At 40.2% G+C, this 18,163-nt stretch overlaps 2 protein-coding genes across 3 annotated transcripts; both read right to left on the bottom strand.

Annotated features, from left to right (window-relative positions):
- Positions 1 to 63: 63 nt before the first annotated feature.
- LOC306965034 (acylamino-acid-releasing enzyme-like) lies at positions 64 to 4,790 on the bottom strand. 2 transcript variants are annotated; one of them, XM_079559249.1, is made up of 23 exons: positions 4,722 to 4,790; positions 4,221 to 4,350; positions 4,019 to 4,145; positions 3,837 to 3,924; positions 3,678 to 3,753; positions 3,508 to 3,599; positions 3,216 to 3,290; positions 3,014 to 3,151; positions 2,843 to 2,934; positions 2,729 to 2,769; positions 2,517 to 2,638; positions 2,227 to 2,287; positions 2,048 to 2,145; positions 1,917 to 1,968; positions 1,736 to 1,824; positions 1,524 to 1,662; positions 1,376 to 1,456; positions 1,206 to 1,286; positions 1,035 to 1,123; positions 761 to 951; positions 578 to 680; positions 389 to 495; positions 64 to 311 (listed from the first exon to the last, which is right to left on the bottom strand). In XM_079559249.1, exons 1-23 carry the CDS (start codon positions 4,731 to 4,733, stop codon positions 200 to 202), a joined length of 2,196 nt encoding a protein of 731 aa, XP_079415375.1. In that variant the 5' UTR covers positions 4,734 to 4,790; the 3' UTR covers positions 64 to 199. The 2 variants fall into 2 exon arrangements, with proteins under 2 accessions (XP_079415375.1, XP_079415374.1); XM_079559248.1 differs by lacking the exon at positions 4,722 to 4,790 and having other exon boundaries at positions 4,221 to 4,437.
- Positions 4,791 to 5,953: 1,163 nt separating this feature from the next.
- cttnbp2nlb (CTTNBP2 N-terminal like b) lies at positions 5,954 to 17,668 on the bottom strand. Its single transcript, XM_079558953.1, has 5 exons — positions 17,526 to 17,668; positions 16,060 to 16,164; positions 9,638 to 9,889; positions 8,649 to 8,756; positions 5,954 to 7,278 (listed from the first exon to the last, which is right to left on the bottom strand). The coding sequence occupies exons 1-5, from the start codon at positions 17,529 to 17,531 to the stop codon at positions 6,004 to 6,006; spliced, it is 1,746 nt and encodes a 581-aa protein (XP_079415079.1). The 5' UTR covers positions 17,532 to 17,668; the 3' UTR covers positions 5,954 to 6,003.
- Positions 17,669 to 18,163: the final 495 nt, after the last annotated feature.

Below are 18,163 nucleotides of genomic sequence, written 5' to 3'. Positions count from 1 at the left end.
AAACATTCCTTATTTTAAAAACCGATTAAGGCTGTTTGAAAGACCGCCGAGCTCTGCATTTATAAATCATCAGAAGTAGGAGTATAACAGTCATTGCAAATAAGTGCTAAAAAATGTTGTTCAAAAAGACTTTGGCATATGAAAAAAGGAAACAGGAACAATTTAAGCTCAACAGCCAGAACATCTTACTCAGCATTACCTAGCTTTGCTTAAACAGATGCTGAGTTAACCAAAGCGCAATATTCATGAAGCCATCCGACTCTGCATCCACCTTGGACAGGGAGTGATTATTTCCAGGGTACCACAATAATCTGGAAAGGAAATGAAACCAAACATGACAAAGCCAAATAAAAACACATACTGTATCTAAACCGAAGGCTCTGCTTACCGCACGGAGACCTGCTTTGCCTTTAGAGCTCTGTAGTACTCAATGCCTTGCTTGTTAGGTACACGCTTGTCCTCTTCACCTAATGTGAGCAACACAGGTGTCTGTACCTGTCAAAAACATTCAGCTGTTATTTGCATGTACATTTAAAATGTATGAAATAGATACAGTATATAAGGACAATGTGTGCACCTTTGAAACATGTTTAATCGGCGATACGCTCAACATTCGTTCCAAAACAGCAGGGTCAGGTAGAAAGTCGGTGCTGTAGTCAAAGCCAGCCTCAACAATGCACCTGCACAGATGAAAAAAACCCAAACAAGTTTCAGACATGAGTACTTGTCATCAAGAGATAATAAATTACTCAACATTTACCAGTCTGGGATGTCTGTGCTACCAAGCATTGATGCTATATTAATGACAGGATTCCGTGCAACACATGCTTTGTAGAAAGCAGGATACTGTCCAATCAGGTGACAGGCGAGGAAACCCCCATGCGAGCCACCGGATACGGCCACCTTCTCCTTTTCAAAATCACCACTTTGAAGCACATGTTCAACTGCAAACTGGGAGAACAAAAACACACTGTAATTGAAAATCAAAATTCGAACAACTGAAACATTGTAAAGTTTAGAAAAGTAAAATTTACTTGAACATCTTTTACATCTTGGGTGCCAACATTGCCAGGTAAGGAGAGTACACTGTCTTGTCCAAACCCAATAGAGCCCCGATAGTTCACTGGAAAATGCCAAGGAGAAACCAACCCAGCATTACAAAATTAATACTTGTGTGTTTTAACAATTGTTTGTTTATTACTAACCAAGTAATGAAGCAAAGCCCATTCTGCACATCACAGAGCAGGACAGAAACCAGTCAGCAACAAAAACTGAGTGAGGGCCCCCTGCATACATTTAAAACAGCAAAAGGTGTATGCAGTCAAAACATTGTACAAGTCTTTATGTACAAGTTACAAGCTGTAGAGGCACTGACCATGAGGAAGAACAATAAGAGGGAGCTTCACACCTTCTTTGACCTTTGGTTTTAGTAGCAGGGCCTCAAAATCAAGGCCAGCTAAAAATGACAGCATATATTTAACACAATACATAACCTAAGAGTTTAGTTTTGTGAATGTTCTTACAATATTGGCTGTTGTCCTGCTCCGAGGGAGGCGTAAAAGTCAAGATCTTCCAGTCAATATCTTCTAACACATCACAGTCTTCCAGAGTTATCCAGGACACTTTCTCCTCAGAGTCTTTGGCTGGAAGGAAGCCCACCCTCTAAACAAATATATATATATATATATCAATACATGATAAGGCACAAAAGAAGTGTGGGTGTTAAGAGACCTACCAGCCGTGGTGGGTGGTTGGGTGAAGAACAACTAACCACCATCAAATCTCTTACTATGTTCATCAAGCACCAGCTGCCTGCATCCGAGTCTGTGGAAAAATACAGTTCATGAAATGCTACACACAAACCTCCAAGTAAATAATCTTTTTGCATAAACCCGTAATAATATGATATTACTCACCGGACGTTAAAGACGTGACAAGACCACTGTTGATGTCCACCATCAGTAGTTCCTTAAAACATCACAAGACTAATTATATTGATGCCTTAATGATTTAATAAGGAAATGAAAGCTTTATATTAAGTGCATACCTTACGGCTTTTCTGTGGGCTTGCAACAATTATACGCTGGCTATCAGCTGACCAGCACTGAGGGGACAACTGAGAGCTATAGATACCAGCGAAGCCATCTGGAGAACAAACATGGCAACAAACTCAACAAACACACGCAGTGACAGTATAAACCCAATGCTGTGAAAATAGAAACCTACCTTCTTTTGGCCTTTTCACTACATCTACAATCACAGATGTCTTTTTGGTATACCAGTCATACTAGAAGGCAGGGGAAAAAATATTTACTGTAACAATGTAATGGATGGTTATTAACTAAAAATGATGGACTCAATTACATTTACAAACCACATTCAAGCATTGATCATATAAGTCAAAAAAAAAGATAAGGCAGTTTTAACATAACAACTTCATAAGGACGTAAATAGCCAACTGCTTCTCATGGGGCCACCTATAGAGAGGGGTGGGTGAACCGTGTGTGTGTATTTACCATGCAAAGTTTGCTGCACTGCATATGTGGTCCATAAACAGAAAACTCCAAGTATGCAATTCTACAGTTGTCTGGACTCAGTCTGGGGGAGCACACTGCAGTGGAGCCTGAGGTCAACTGCTCTAAAGGGCAAAAAAGAACGTCCAATGATAACGATTTCTTCAAAGAAGTGTAAACATATATACATAATACACTGTTGTTACATGACTTACCACACTTTCCTCCAATGAGATCCACATAGAACAAAGAGGACCTGGCAAAGCACAGAAGTATATAAGAATATGTTCAGTAATTGTGATTTTCCTTTGTGTGTAAAGAAAACCGACCTTCTATTTGGGCTGTATTTAAGGCCAAGTCTAAATGGTTCATGCCACCAGCCCACAAAGACCACACCTGTATCATCTGGAGCCCAGAAGGCCTGCACAAGAATTACAATAAGCAATGTTGCAACAGGAAAAATAAAGAATATCAAATATCAAAGAGCAGCACAAACTAACCTGTCCAGGAGATATATCTTCAGGCACTCCTTCCAAAATGGACACATTGTCTCCTTCAATGTCCAAAACACAAAGCACTGGTCTGTTCTTACTGACCAGTGCCTCACCCCAGTCTTCATAAAAGTTGAACTGCTCCCCCTACAGGAATCATAGAAATTATCCAGTAATGTACGCCATTGAATGGTGAAAAAAGAGCTCTCACTTTAACCGTTTCCTTTTTCTCCAAACTCAGATGTTCATCCTCATACCCAATTGAAGACAGCGCAGGTGACTCAGTCTACGAGACAGAACAAACTAGCATTTAGATGCACAGCTATCACCAGTGCTTTGTAGAAGCATTTAATATGGCCTTAGAGACAGTACATGCAGAAAAAGGAAGTGACATTTGCTTGCTGGACACTTTTGATGTGATTTATTACAAAATAACACAAAAAACACTGACACTGAGGGAAAATGTGCAGTGTGCTACATAAACCAGTTTAAGTTTTACAAACCTGGAAAAAGGACTCAGTTTTTGGTCTTTTCTTTTCGGCCACATACAAAAGGTGGGTTTCTGAATGAGACCAAACCAGACATCCAAACTGTTCTGATAGAATAAGAAATTCCTTGGTTAACAAGACGGGAAACAGCAAACCAGGTCATTGTATTTGATCATATGACTAACCATCTTCATAAACTTTCCCATGCTTTTTTAATGCAGTGAGGTTGATACTTTTCATTTTGATATTTTTACTCCAAATCTGGAAAAAGGAAGTGAAAGCAGTTCATCTTTTTGATAGGATGTATTCAATATTACTGCAAGGTTGTATTACACAAAGCCAACCTCCAAATACTGTTTGTCTTCTCCCTTGATGTTGCAATCCCTGACTACCGCTTTCATTTCCCCAGATGGTGAATCCTTACTCAGTACCCTTTAATGAAAATGGAGAAGTCAATGAAACCATATTTGCTTTTAAATAAGCAATTTTTTCTTAGACATAAGAAAAAGAAGAGTAATTCACTCACTCTCCTTTAATTTCCGAACAGTTTCCACATGCACCAGAAAATACCACTGACGCATCATCATGGAAAACGATGTACTGTCTGCAAAATTTAACATTCTCATTTCTATCGAAGTCACGCTGGCTCCATTCTGAGGAAACACAAAGGGCAAGTAAGTTTCAGTTTCAAAAGAGAACCTGTTGTTCCCTACCACAATACCACAAACCTGTATAAATGTTGCTGTATTTCCCCCCATATTGCGAGGTAATAACTGGTCCCACATCGGCCCTGGTCAAAGAAGGGAAGAGGCTGAGCTCTCTGTACAATCTGGCGATTTCCTCAGGGTTGGTCACCACCTGGCAATTGACAGCAGAATATCGACGGCTATATGAAACAAACTGCCTTGCAACAAACAAAACTCGATTCATTTCCCAACAATATGATCACTGCTATTTGTGCAGGTAACACTTTAGGTAAAACCCGTTTGTATAAACGAAACAGAAAGAAATTCAACAATCTCAAGTATCAGGGCAGGAACTTCCTGTAGGAACAAATAGTAGTAGCATTCCCACCCGCTAGCTTAACTTCACTGAGTGACTAGCCTGCGAAGCCAATCTTCAGGATTCATTTTAATAAAGTGATTAGGAAGTGTTGGATAGCACCTTGTTTTCTATTCAAAGTTGGTTCATGCAATATTTTTAATAAAAATGTAAAGTTGGTTCATTACCGGAGCCTCCATGACTACAAGCGTCTGTCGCTCCTACAGTAGAATAAAGGTGCAAAGGCCAGTCCGGTCCAAGCTTCCGGTGAAAAAATAAACGTGTGCAGCCATATTACTATTGTATTTTTTCATACGGAATGGATAACATCGGTACTGAGCAATTAAATATGTCATTTTTAATGATATATTTAATTAAATATCAACGACTTTTATTTTGCAAAACAATGTTCAACCGGAAATGTACTTTTTTTTTTTTAAAACACGCCTCCGTTAGCGTTACCTCATATGATCTGTTGATAAGACCACAAGAGTTTATAATAATAATACTAATAATAATACTACAAATAATAATACTAATAATAATACTACTACTACTACTAATAATAATAATAATAATAATAATAATAAATACTAGCATTGATTCAATTATTTATTTGCCTTACAGTCCGTTAATAAAATATAAATAAGTCTAGATAATATGGCCTTATGGTTTGCAGGGACAAATAAACAGAAAATCATTGTGAACAAGGTTGCAGTAAAAACAATGACATTTCCCTTTACGTTTCCTTCACACAACCTGTTGGAATTACATGGTACATCATTTTTTTCTAATATTCTTTTTTATTTTTTTATGTCTTTCCATTTTGAAAGCGGCAGGGGGCAGCATTGTACATGTTACGATTATCCCATAGCCATAGTCCAAGATAATTATTTCTAAAGACTATACACTGGACAAGGTAAAGCATTAAAACAAAATAAAATATAAAAATAAAAATAATGAATACAGTTATAAGCAGCCGCGGTTCTCTCTGCAACATGAAAAAATAAAATCTACAGAAATACATGTAGCACAAGTGTTTCACTGTGAAGATTGTGTAAAACATGAACTAATCTTCTATTCCTATAACTACAGCTTATTGTCCTGTATTGAAGTAAGAACTGGCAGGATTAGAATTACAGAAAGAAAAATGTGTTTAACAAGGCTACAATATTTACAAACATATTTAAAGAAACTACAGTGGAGACATTTTATTTTGACATTTGTTGCTCTAAGAAATCACAGCATTAATACAGTGTTAAGTATATGAAATATAGCAGGTTCTGACACTTTAATACATATACATATATTAATTTTAGTTTAAACCACACAAAAAAAAAATGTATACAGTTACACTGTATGTATAGGCTATATTTTTGAAAAGTGACAAAATGACAAATCTTTGTGCAAGTGCCTCTTGAAAAAATGTGTGCTACAAATTGATTTTTAGTGCCATTTAGCTTTTAACTGTTAACTGCTGGAGGATAGTAGCAGATCAGGCTCTTTGGATCCATCCTGTCCACCTTTATCTCCACAGTTTCCTGACAGCTCTGGAAAATGAAGGGTTCTGGGAGAGTGACTTGGTGATCCAGGAGTGGGACTGATGCCTGGCCTTTTTGGAGGAACAGGTGGTGGATGTGTGCGTTCAGAGCGTGGCGTGAGGGGTGAGCGAATGCCCGGAGATAACGGTCCTGAGGAGGGGGACTTTGGGCCTGTAGGGGAACTAAGATTGCGATAATCAGTACCAAAAGGAGAGTTGCTAATCGGGGCCAGTTTGACCCCAGCCTGTTGGCTTGTGAAGCGGGACAGCACCTGTGTGACAGTGTTGCGGGCCAGTTGTTTGGCGGTGCTGTTTTCTGGTGGAGGGGGGGTGGAAGTGGTGGGGGACAGGTCTCGAGGAGACAGAGGTCCACTGCTGTGATGCTGCTGCTCCAGTTCAGCCTGAGTCTGGAACTTGTGCCTGGCAGCTTGGAAACGCTGATTGACTCCAGCCTGGTAAGCTGACTGATGAAAGCCTGGGCTCCCGAGGCGCTTGGCCAACACGGGGGAGGAGACAGGGGAGGAGGAGAGAGAGGAGGAGGCAGTGCTCGTGGGAGAGCGGGGGTGAGAGAGAGAGTGAAGAGGTGAAAGAGGTGTGTGAGACAGTTGTCCACTGCCGTTTTCGACTATCACCTCATTTTCAAGGCCTTTCTTTTCCTTTGTGGACTCTTTGTTAATATGATGACCGTTTGCCTTAGACACTGCGGCTGGCTTCGTTGTGCAGCTAAGATTTCCGTCTATCTCTGTCTGAACAGAGGTGGACTCCATTGCTGTGTTAGACAGTTCATTTAGTTCCCTTATGTCACATGAGCTTTCTACAGAATCTAAGCTTTCTCTGAGCTCCTCCACCTGCCTCTCGAGCTCCTTACACCTCTCTTTTTCTTTGTCGAGCTGAGATTTTAACTGTTCTCGCTCTGTATCAAACAAAGTCATTTGCCTCTCAAACTTGACCTCTAACTGAGCGGCACGTCTTCTCTCATCATCGAGAGAGTTCTGAAGTTTCTCCAGAGCACTGGTTTCTTCCTGAAGCCTGCAGTGGAGCTGGGACACTTTGTGAGCCTCCTCCTGTGCCTGGCTGCAGGCTCGCTGCAGCTCCAGGCTCAGAGTGGAGAGCTGCTGCTGCTGGGACAGGGACTCCTCCACCTGGCTCACTGTCTGAACCTGCTCGTTCTCCAAGCGCCGCACCGTGGCACGCTCCACCTCCAACTACACAAAAAACACATGTGTATAATTACAATGTCCAGCTCTGCAAACATATTACCACAAGGAGACAAAAGGCATATGTAATAGCATTTACTATAAGCTTCATGTGTAAATCAAGGCAGTTGAGACATGTTCTGTCACTGTTGACTGTTGCACAATTGTTTGATGTTGGTTTCTTCACTTCGCTTTACATTACTTTACTTTACTTTACTTTACTTTACTTTACTTTACTTTACTTTACTTTACTTTACTTTACTTTACTTTACTTTACTTTACTTTACTTTACTTTACTTTACTTTACTTTACTTTATTTGTCTCCCTTGGGAGAAAGTTGGTTCATTGTCGATTGTCGAGTATTTGGATTGCCCTGTGAAGCAAATGTTGTGATACTGGTCTTAAAAAAAATGTATTGATTTATTTAATTGATATTTCATGGAATGTGAGTTTTATGACAAATGCACTGTTACACTGCATTGAAAATAGGGTGATGTATCTTTGTGTATAACTGTGTTCAGAAATAATGAGACGAAGCCTGGTTAAGACTGGGAAACACTGAGGAAGTCTCTTGCATAATGTTCCTGTGCAGTTTATTGGTGCCTCATGTTGAGCTCTCTGCAGAGGGACCCTGCATTAGTCACGGACATCCTTTATCTCACGTTTCCTGAGGCCATAAGAGCTCCAACCTGCAGAAACACCAAACAATAGCCCCATCCGCCTGTGTTCCCTTCAGACCAGCTCTGAGCTGACACAGCCAAACACCCTTCAGTGCCTGTACTTTCCCAGGCCCAGCCCTCTCCTCCCTGCTGAGTCATACAATGGAGTTTAACTCAGACTCCCCGGCTAAGCAATAAGGGATTAAATAAGATTGGTAAATGAACATAAACATTGCTTAAGACTGTCTGAAACTGGCTTGGATTATTTGTGATTGAACAGACATAATTCTCATCTCTATATCTGGCTAAAATAGCAGTTCAAAAACAGATCATATAATAAACAGTACATCCAAATGTTCATGGTAAATGGTCTCAACTTATATAGCGCTTTTCCACTTACAGGCACTTAAAACGCTTTACAGCAAGGAACCACTCATCATTCACACTCTCATTCATACACCAATCTACGCAGACACTGGAGGCAAGGTGGGTGAAGTGTCTTGCCAAAGGACACAACGACAGTGTGCACCTGCAGAAGCCGAGATTTGAACCCACTGATCTTCCGATCATGGGACCACCTGCACCACTGTCACCCCAAAGCAGCTCCCAACCGTTTTTGTCTTGCGTTTCCTTGAGTCTTTAATGAATGTACCCCCAAGGATCCTCTTACCCCCGGAGGGAGTTGGAAGACACTGATGTAATGTTTTTTTTTTTTTATACCTGCTGACGGAGTTTGTCCCTTTCCATTTGGAGCATATATGCGACATCTTCATTTCGAGCAGAGTCTTGAGCCCGGCATCGTTTCTCCTCCTCCAAATCAGCAATCATCTGTCAACCACAGTGCAAATAAACCATGTTAATAAAACCATATGACCAGTTACAAGTTAATACAAGTTACTACTGCTCATGAAGTTGTAGCCTCTAACTCACTAATGTCTTGTGGTGTACTTTTTTCAAATGCAGTTTGAATTAACCTAAATTAACCTAAACTTTTCCTATTCCATACAAAGACTAGTCTTGTCACACATTAACAACCTGAGTTTTAATGATTGACAGGCGGATGGACCAATCACAAAAGCATAGTCTGGTGTCACAAAAATACAAGGCAGTGCCACTTTGTGCCAAATCAACAATTGAAGCACTAAAGCTGTATAAAGTTGGCTCTGAATGATAAGGGGATATTTTAGAGGAAATGCCTTCCTCTACATTTAAGTGACGAACTATAAATAAAAACCTATGATAAACAGTGAACAGAACAGTGAAAATCATCTCCTATGACTCAGATTCCAGATGCTCCTGCATTTGAAAATGAAATATGCAGGCTACAACATAACTCGATTAGACCTTTCACACCAAGAACTATATCAGAAACGCTGGTCTTTGGCCTTTTTTGGCCAAATCCTTAGTCATTTAACTACAACCGGCCTAAAACCACTAACTTGTGTAGATTAATACTGGTAAATAATGTAAAGTAATATTTTGATAAAGGGATGTAACTAATGGTTTGAACCTGGAAGGAATCTGGACTAAAACAAGTCTCAGCAGAAATACGACATGCCTAAACTACGCAGCCATGTAAAATATATTCCAGGTAAAAAAAAAAGCGTTATCAAACCAGCGGTTTACGTCTCAAATTGAAATCAGAAATTGCATTTCTATTGGGACATGAACTGAATTAAACCATAAAATAATTTTCACAGTAAATTTACCCTTTTGTGCCTTCTTTCTGTTGCAGCCAGCTGACCCACCATCCTCTCCTGCATCCTTTTGCAGTGAGCCATGACCAGTTTGAGTACAGCCAGAGGGTTTGGGCTCACTGCGTGTCCCGTGAGGCTGGTGTTGGGCTGGGCGAGGGCATTCTGACGCTCCTCTGCTTCACTGTCCCTCTGCAAGGCCAAGAACGGATCGCTGAGGTCATAGTGTCCATAACGCTCCTGGACAAAGGCATCTCTGTGCTGGGCCTAAAAATGAGAAAAAAAAATCTACAATATAATGCTAGTTATTTTTACAGCATATGTCCCTATTAGGGGAAGGAGGTGACTCGTATGGGTATAGTTTACCATTGTAGTCGCACACAGAGACAGACAACCACCAACATTGTTTTTTCACTAAGGGCACTAAAAGTTGCCAATTCTTTGGACGGTGTGGAAGTCTGCGCCTTTTTTGTATCAAGCTGTAAAAATACATAAAGATGCATGGACTTTCTGCTGCAGTTAAAACATTTGCAGTTCAAGAGAAGAGTGTCTGTTTGTACAGGAAATGTGTGTGAATTTATTGTTGTGAGCTCTACAGCAGATGGTCTCTCTCCTTTAACCCAAACACAAAGAGGTGAGGCCCAACAAACCCCCCACAAGGGGCAAGTGAATTTCTCCCAAGGGACTTTCGTGATTTAATGAAACAGGGTCAAACATTAGCAAGTATAAGGTAATTTAACGGTGAGTTGAATTTGACCAAAATTATGGTAATGAATTATATGGAGTAAAGTTTGTCCTGTATTTCACTATCACTAATTCATGTGCCTGCCACCCACAGCCTGATTGAAGTATGATACTAAAAAGATTACTAACCATAAATAAATACACGCAATACCATCATGCTTGAAAGTGCACCTTTATGAATGATGGGCACTTGAACAAATACACTAAAACAGGTCCATAAGAAAGGGACTTAATAGATATTAAGCAGTTGGTTGTGTGACAACAAAGAAAGAACTACTGAGTAAGAGATTTAGATGCAATCATGAATTTGACCACACAGCAATTTCTCTGGGTGGTCCTGTTAGCTCCTTGCAGTTCAGAACTACTGCACTTACTGAGTGCCAGAATCATGCAGTCTCACTCATTATGCCACTATATCAAGACATGGCTTTGTTAAACACGTCTGTGTCTTCCCGTGAAATGTTAACCAGACAGAATGCCCCAGCCCTATGGCCCCTCTGTCCGCTGCCCAAACATGCATGACACCGCATTCCAATGTCTCTTCATCATTTCTCAGAAAGTGCCTCTCGTTACTTGGGCTGCTCTGTCAGTCTCGCTCTCTCTCCCCCTCCCTCCCTCCCTCTCTCTACATGCGCGCACAGCCCTGGGGGAGCACAGTGTCGGAGGGTCCTTTCTGTGGCTGAACAAAGAGTCCAGTAAAAAGAAGTTTACATGGGTCACTCAGAGACACTTGCTCTATGCCTTACTTGGCTTCTGGTGCTCTGTCTCAGTGGCAGACCAGAACCAGCAGCAAGCATGATGTAGTTAACTGTGTCAAGTTTAATGATTTATGTGAGAATGTGGGTTTGAAGAAATAAGGAATCATAACAACAAAACAGCAAATGCAAATTAACTAATTTGCCTCTGATACCTCTGGAGAGTATACAGCCTCATTATGCAAGTCAATTGCAGAAATTCATACAATTCAGCCCTTTGTACCACACAAGTAAGTAACACAAGTTAGACATGCAGAGTTTGTGGTAAATTTGGCTGTCAAACCCACAACAAGGCTCGGAAACAGATATATCCCTTTGAAATTCAAACCTAACCCAATTTGTATGCATTGCTTCAAATTTGGTTATTCCCAGGCAGAATGTCTGAGAAATGTACGATCAGGTCTGAGTGAGATGCACAAATTTCATGCATAATAATAAGGACTAGTCGGCTCAAGACTCTCAAGTCTGTGAATGTGCTTTAGCAGTAGTAGGCTAGACTGAGGCTGCATTGGTCTTGACTCTTTATGCAAGTGCCCAGGGCTTGGTCGCTCATGGTTTTCTTGGTCCTGATCATAATGACAGAGTGTGGTTTCTCTCATGAGAGGGAATAGCATTACCCTGCTTTTAAGCTCTAATTTCAGGTCGTGTACTGCAAATTTTCTTCCAACTAAGCATCTATTTTCAGTCCCAATTTTTGGTTTCCTTAAATTATAATCCATTCCACCCAATCAATTCTCCCGCCTGCTTCTTTTCGGATTGTGTCCCTTGTGGTAAAATGTATGTGTTTTTCAGCGGGTTACCTGTAGCCCGAGGCACAAACCGGGCCTTGTGTGAGCTGATGGAGACGGGTAAGGTTTCTGTCATAAGCCTCTATAATGAGCTGTTAACAATAGGGAGAGCAGCTGGAGTGAGCCACCTCACACATCTCTCCTGTTACACATGCACTCAGAGTAGTTAATCCTCACGCCAAATAATGACAGAAAAGTCCCTTCAGCTGCTCGGGCTCTTTTAGAAGGTGCCAAAGCAAATTACACGCATTGGTAATTTGAGATGTTAAATAATAGATGATTTGTTTAATGCAACCCTCACACCTTATTCAGTGTAAGGGATGAGCTGGATGTTTTATGGGTCCATATCAGGAAATGAAATGGCTAAATGCAGGGAGAGTAACTACAGTACTTAAAGGCCTTATAGTTTATTTATTTATTTTCTTTTTTTTCAAACAATGGAAGAGGAAACCACTAAATTAAAATGTTAGTTGTGGTCTAAATTGATGCCAAACTTTCTTAAAATGTTCCTCACCGTGGTGGGTTTATAGGCACATTTCACAGCATGCAGGGTCAGTTTTCAGAGTCACTTTCAAAAAAATGCCCGAAAATCAGCCTGCAAAGTTCATGAAATTGAAAAAATGCTTTAGAAATGAATATGTTTTGCCCACAAATGTATGTGTTACTTTACAATATACTAATGGAGTACAAAACAAATGACGCTGAGCGACATTGAGCCCACTCCAAATAACCCAAATATGAATGTCGGTTGAAATACACTAGTTTAAAATACTATACAGCCAATACCATGCCGTATAGTTAGTATGCCTACTTTAAGCCACGTGAGCCAATCACTTACTTTCATATAAGAGGTGGCTTGCTACTATTCTAATTTTCAATACTTCCCCACTTCATTAGAAAATTCACTCAATTAGACAGGAAATCAAACACATCATGTAGAGATTTCCCTGTACTCTCCAGCATGGCCTATATGGTTCTTAGCTTAAACATGGTGGTCTCCATAGTAACCTCTCAGTTTCAAAAGCGTTTCCTGAGGTGAGGGTTAAATGAATGCATTCCTGCTGAATCTGGAGGCCAACAGTAATGCAGATAAACAAAGAAGCAACCTGCCAGACAACTCAACAGTATAAAAAATAGATAAATAAATGAACCACTACTTGAAGGCTCTAGTCAAACACTGACTGGACATGACCTCTGATAAGAAAGCACAAGGTAGTAAATAGACTACTAAAAAGATATGCCGTAGCCAACTCGAATATACACATAATATATTTCAAATGACAAAAAATATCCACATTTCTGAGATATTAAATGCTAATTTCTAATTTTGTGCTGTTTAGAACAATCATATAAACTCTTCCAGATTAAAAGGCCAAATGGGCACTTGTTTTGGTCTTAAATCTTCTACAGCTACCACAGTGAAGTAATGCTGAGCTTTTTCCAGAGGTATCATTAGTGGTTATATCTGCGAAACTCTAACACATGGTTCAATGGGACAAACAGCTGTAGGATAGAGAGGCGAGTGAGTTTTCTTTTTCTTTTAAGATGAGCAAATATAATTCAAAATGTTGAAAAATGTCAATAATGTTTATTGATCTATCTCATATCTACCACTGACTTTTCGTCTCTTTGATAATCTCTTTGATAATCTCTTTGACAATTACTTCAGTATTTATTGTCTTCCACTGCTGTGTGCTAATGAAAGAAGTGAGATGAATGGAATTGTTTGCTCAACATGGAGTGACTTTCATATTCTAGTCAGTCTGTAAATGTCTTTCCATGCCAAACCAGTAACATATTGTACAACCTTATCAGAGCAGTCCACGCCAGCCCGTTAGAGCCCTATTGTCCAGAAACAGGAAAACACACAAAAAGTGCAAAAATAGACATTACGGGACCTGAGGAAATGATATCATCCGCTAAACATAACAAGAGCTAATCAGAAAAACAACAGCCCAGATCTTACTCAGCCAAACAAAAGCTATTTTCACTTTATCTCAACATCATCTTTTATAATGGGCGCAGCACTTAATCTAAAAATGACTTCCGTTTGCTTACGTACAAGACACTATTGAAAATCTGGATTCCTTCCATTTGTGTCTGACGGAGTAAGAATAATAACACAATTCACTTCCTTGTTCAAAGACAATGATCAACCTTTTGGTTTTGCCACTCCTGTGTGACCTGTTTCTGAAGTCATGCTCCAAAGAATGTTCCCACTGTGGAGCCGCTGATTATCAGAGTAACTTAGTGATGAAAACTATACACAATAAAAAAGTGCAATGTGCACAGACATGCCCCTCCAATGGCAGGGTTTAATAGGGAAGCACAGATCATCAAAGGGAAAAGGGGGATTGTACCAGGGTGGCATATCTGTTCTGTTGTACGTTGCTAATGGCGAAGTTTTAAAATGAATGTTGACAAAAACACAGGATGGGCAGTGGCAGAATGGTTTGCCCTCTTTTCCTCTACCTCTGTGTGTCACCAACTCAATTCCAAATTATTGAACTACAATGGCTGCAGATATTTTGGCAATATAGAACTCTCTCCTAACAACAAATGATCCCATTTCCAAAAGGTCTTACTGGATAACTGCTGACACTGTAGTTTAGACCTCAACAAAAGTGTTCCTCGTTGCCTGTGAGTCGATTTATGAACTGAACAAACTAAACTAGACTACAGTTCATGCTTTCAGTCTTCCATCAGAGATTCAAAAATATTGTATAGCCTGAGCAGAAAGCAACAAAGTGAGTGACCTCAGCTTGCATGCTGAAAGCAGATTGTCCAGTAAAATGGTTTTGAAGCTCCCAGTGGGCAGAGGGGAAGTGAGTGATTTGGGCCTGCAGCCCTGTACATCCTCTCAATAATAAACACAGCAGCCTAAGTGTTCCCCCGGAGACCACGGTGAGTGTGTGGAGGCGAGATAGGACCATGGCTGTGGTTTGACATCAAAGACCCCCCATAATGTAAACTTGTATGTGTGTGTTCGTGTGTGTTCATGTTTGAGAGAGAGAGAAAGAGAGAGAGAGGAAATGGAGACAGGGAAACAACTGGGCACAGGTCGACGGAGGTATCAAGGTTTTTGACCACTTCACGGACAACCTTCACTGGTGCTATAATAATGCATCAAAATAGAAATTTGAACATGAATAAAGGAAAATTACAATTTCAGAAGGCCAAATGTATTCTGAACTTTTAACAATGGCAGATCTATATCAGTGCTCATGGTATATAGTTTTGATCTTTGATGCAAGATTTGATTTATTTTTCTCTGTTACAAAAAGGCACAGCTTCTATAAAGGCCTTATTGCATTTTTCTCTTGTTTAAGAATCAGATTTCAACATAGCAAGATGATCCCTTCCTAAACCGACTATAGTTGGTCAGTTTAAGAACAACAACAATGACATTTTGCCAAGTGTTGCCTCAATTTTTCATTACTTGGACTTATATAAAACCTACAGTACATACATTTTAATGAAAAACTGTTCAACACTTAAAACATGTAGCTATCAAAAGCATGTTGGTTTTGAATGGATACTCTGCAGTCTCAGACATGTCTTACCCTGCAGGTAAGGTTACTGTGCTCCTGACTGACTGGGGTTGCCTGGTGAAACTGGCAAAAAAAATCCACAGCAGCAATAGCACATTATTTGTTTGAGACAGACATGGCCACATAAAGTAGTGGTACAGCCGTTATCTCGTTCTCGATTGAAAAAACAGGCGGTGGAAACCCTCCCTTTTACCATTGTTTTACAAGCACAGATTGTCTTGTGTACACAGCCACTCCTTGCTACCTGAGACACTTTGGAGGGGTTTAAGTTGAAAGGGATTCTGAATTAAGCCATGTCATCATATGAACAACATATTAAATTCAGATTGCTTAAACCAACTAACGGCATCTAAAATGTATTGTAATTTATATAGTAAATTTGGTAAAAGTATATTCATAAGTTAGCACATAAGAGGAGAGGACTTCAGTTTTAATTTGGGGATATAACAGATCTCCGTTATATTTTTGTAATACTTGACAAACAGCCGGAACTTATCAATGAAGACTTACAATGCCTTTGAATGTGCTGAAGTGAAAGTGTTTAGTATCATTATTGTGAGTAAATGGAAAGTCTGATTTACACTGGTAGTTTTTCTCACCCGTAGTGCATGGATGACCACGTCCTGGGCCTCCAGCTCTCCCTCCAGGATACTGAGCAGAGTCAGCAGCTCAGCCCTGCTCAGAGCCTCCACGTTCATCTTCTCCTGGACACAGACACAGCAGTGATTTTCACAGGTGCACTCTGGGATAGATGACACACTGGGAGACTTTACCAAACACAAAAGACGCAATCTGAAACCAAGACCTATCAGGATCAAGATCTAGACTAAAGTGCTTCTGGTGAAATACTGTTTTATGAACAGTAAAGAGAAACAATGTCTTTTTTGGCTGTGGTGGACGAAGTGCAACATTCACTTTGGACATTCAAAACAATTATTTAATAGTGATCGCAAACAATTTAAGTGACAAAAACAAATAGCAATGTGCACAGTAAAGAAAGAGGGGGGAAATGTGTTAATAGTACTATAATATGGTAAGACTGAGACAGCTAGACCGCAGCTCCCGACAGAGGATTTAGTATAAGGTTTCTGGTGGTAAAATTATGAAATATTTTCCGTAACTTTCACACATAGCGTGGCAACTGTGGACACAACCTACACAGTGCAACCTTACTATTAGGCATGATAATATCAACTTATCAACTGGATGGAATAAAGCATGAGATTCAGTTTTGTTTACTGCCAGTGTCAAGTCTGACAATTTCCTCATAAAATTCCCTTTTCATCAATGGTTAACAACGTTACAGGGAAGAGTAAAATCAGTAATAACAGCGATAAGTAATGACAAACAGCAACCACACTGACACTGTTTATGAAAATGCATGGAAGCATTCCTGAGATTCCCATAACCACAGGTAAACTCACTTAAGTCACTTAAAAGCCATGCATTGCTACATGATCTCTGGTTTCAAGTTGCATTACACTTGGGCATGAGCTTGCACTGGTATTAGACATAGGCTACTATATGGTATCCTATAGAAGTAATGGTATGAAGTACATAGTCACAAAATGTAAACACCTGTGAAATAGGCTGCCCCTGCTCTACAAAGACAAAAGATAAACTGATTTGAGGATATGAGTATCCAAGGCAATTAACGACCCCAGTGGTGGTCAGGAAGGAACAGATCCACCTGCCACAAGACCCTTTGTTTAAAATCAGGGCCCAAGTCATCACATTCTCATTTAGAATGACACGCAGCCAGCGAAAATGCTCTCATGTAGCTATTATCTCGATAGACTGCCTGCTGAACATTACAAAATCAATATCGCATCAATCATGGGAGGTGCTTCACCCTCAAATTAACTTACGGTAATACGGTAACTATAACCCTTCTTAGTTACACTTGCAGATTTGACACAGAAAAATAAAAAGCCTGAGTTTTCCACTTGTCACTAATCAAGAAAAGCAAAGGTAAACCAAAATATTGCACGAGGCAAGTGGGAATGTAAATATTAAAAGAAAGAAAAAAACTAAACATGAAAGCAGTGGTTGTAAATTGACATACCTTCATGCGATCTTCGAGTTGCGCATTGAACTCTAGAAATCTCCCAAAGTAAGAAATGCGTTCACAAAAAACATGAATCAAAGCAATGCACTGTCAAAGGGCGCTCCGACTCCACAGCGAGTGTGTGAACAACAGGCATTCAACAGCGGGGCCACTGAGCCAATCGGAGAACGGCAAAGTATTAATCTGGCCAATCAGGGTCAGAGATGAGATGTGAGGCGGGTACATGGGCGTTCCCCCTTGGGTGGGATAAGCCTCTTTGTTTCGGACGTCCAGCTTCCCTCGAGCGTGTTCACGAATTATTGTGATGTGATCTTGTCTCTTACGATGCACACACGCAGTGAACACGGAACGAGGACAAGGGAATATTAGACTGAGGTGACTGAAATGTTGTAGAAGTCTGAGAATTAACCAGAACTGTTTACATTGTGGTTAGGCTATAACCGTAGACATAATAGAACAGCTCCGCCATCTGCTGGTCAAATGAGTGTACAATACATCATGGCTCAAGTGCACTATGGTTCTCGCGACACTTCGAGTGTAGGTGAAACGAGCTGATAACCCTTTTACTGTCTGTTAAAGGCACATTGCATAACATTTTGGACTATACTGTTGCCATCAGCACAAAGCATACTCCT

Source organism: Gobius niger (assembly GCF_951799975.1).
Source record: "Gobius niger genome assembly, chromosome: 6".
Taxonomy (NCBI): Eukaryota; Metazoa; Chordata; class Actinopteri; order Gobiiformes; family Gobiidae; genus Gobius; species Gobius niger.
This window is presented reverse-complemented; position numbering and strand designations above follow the sequence as displayed.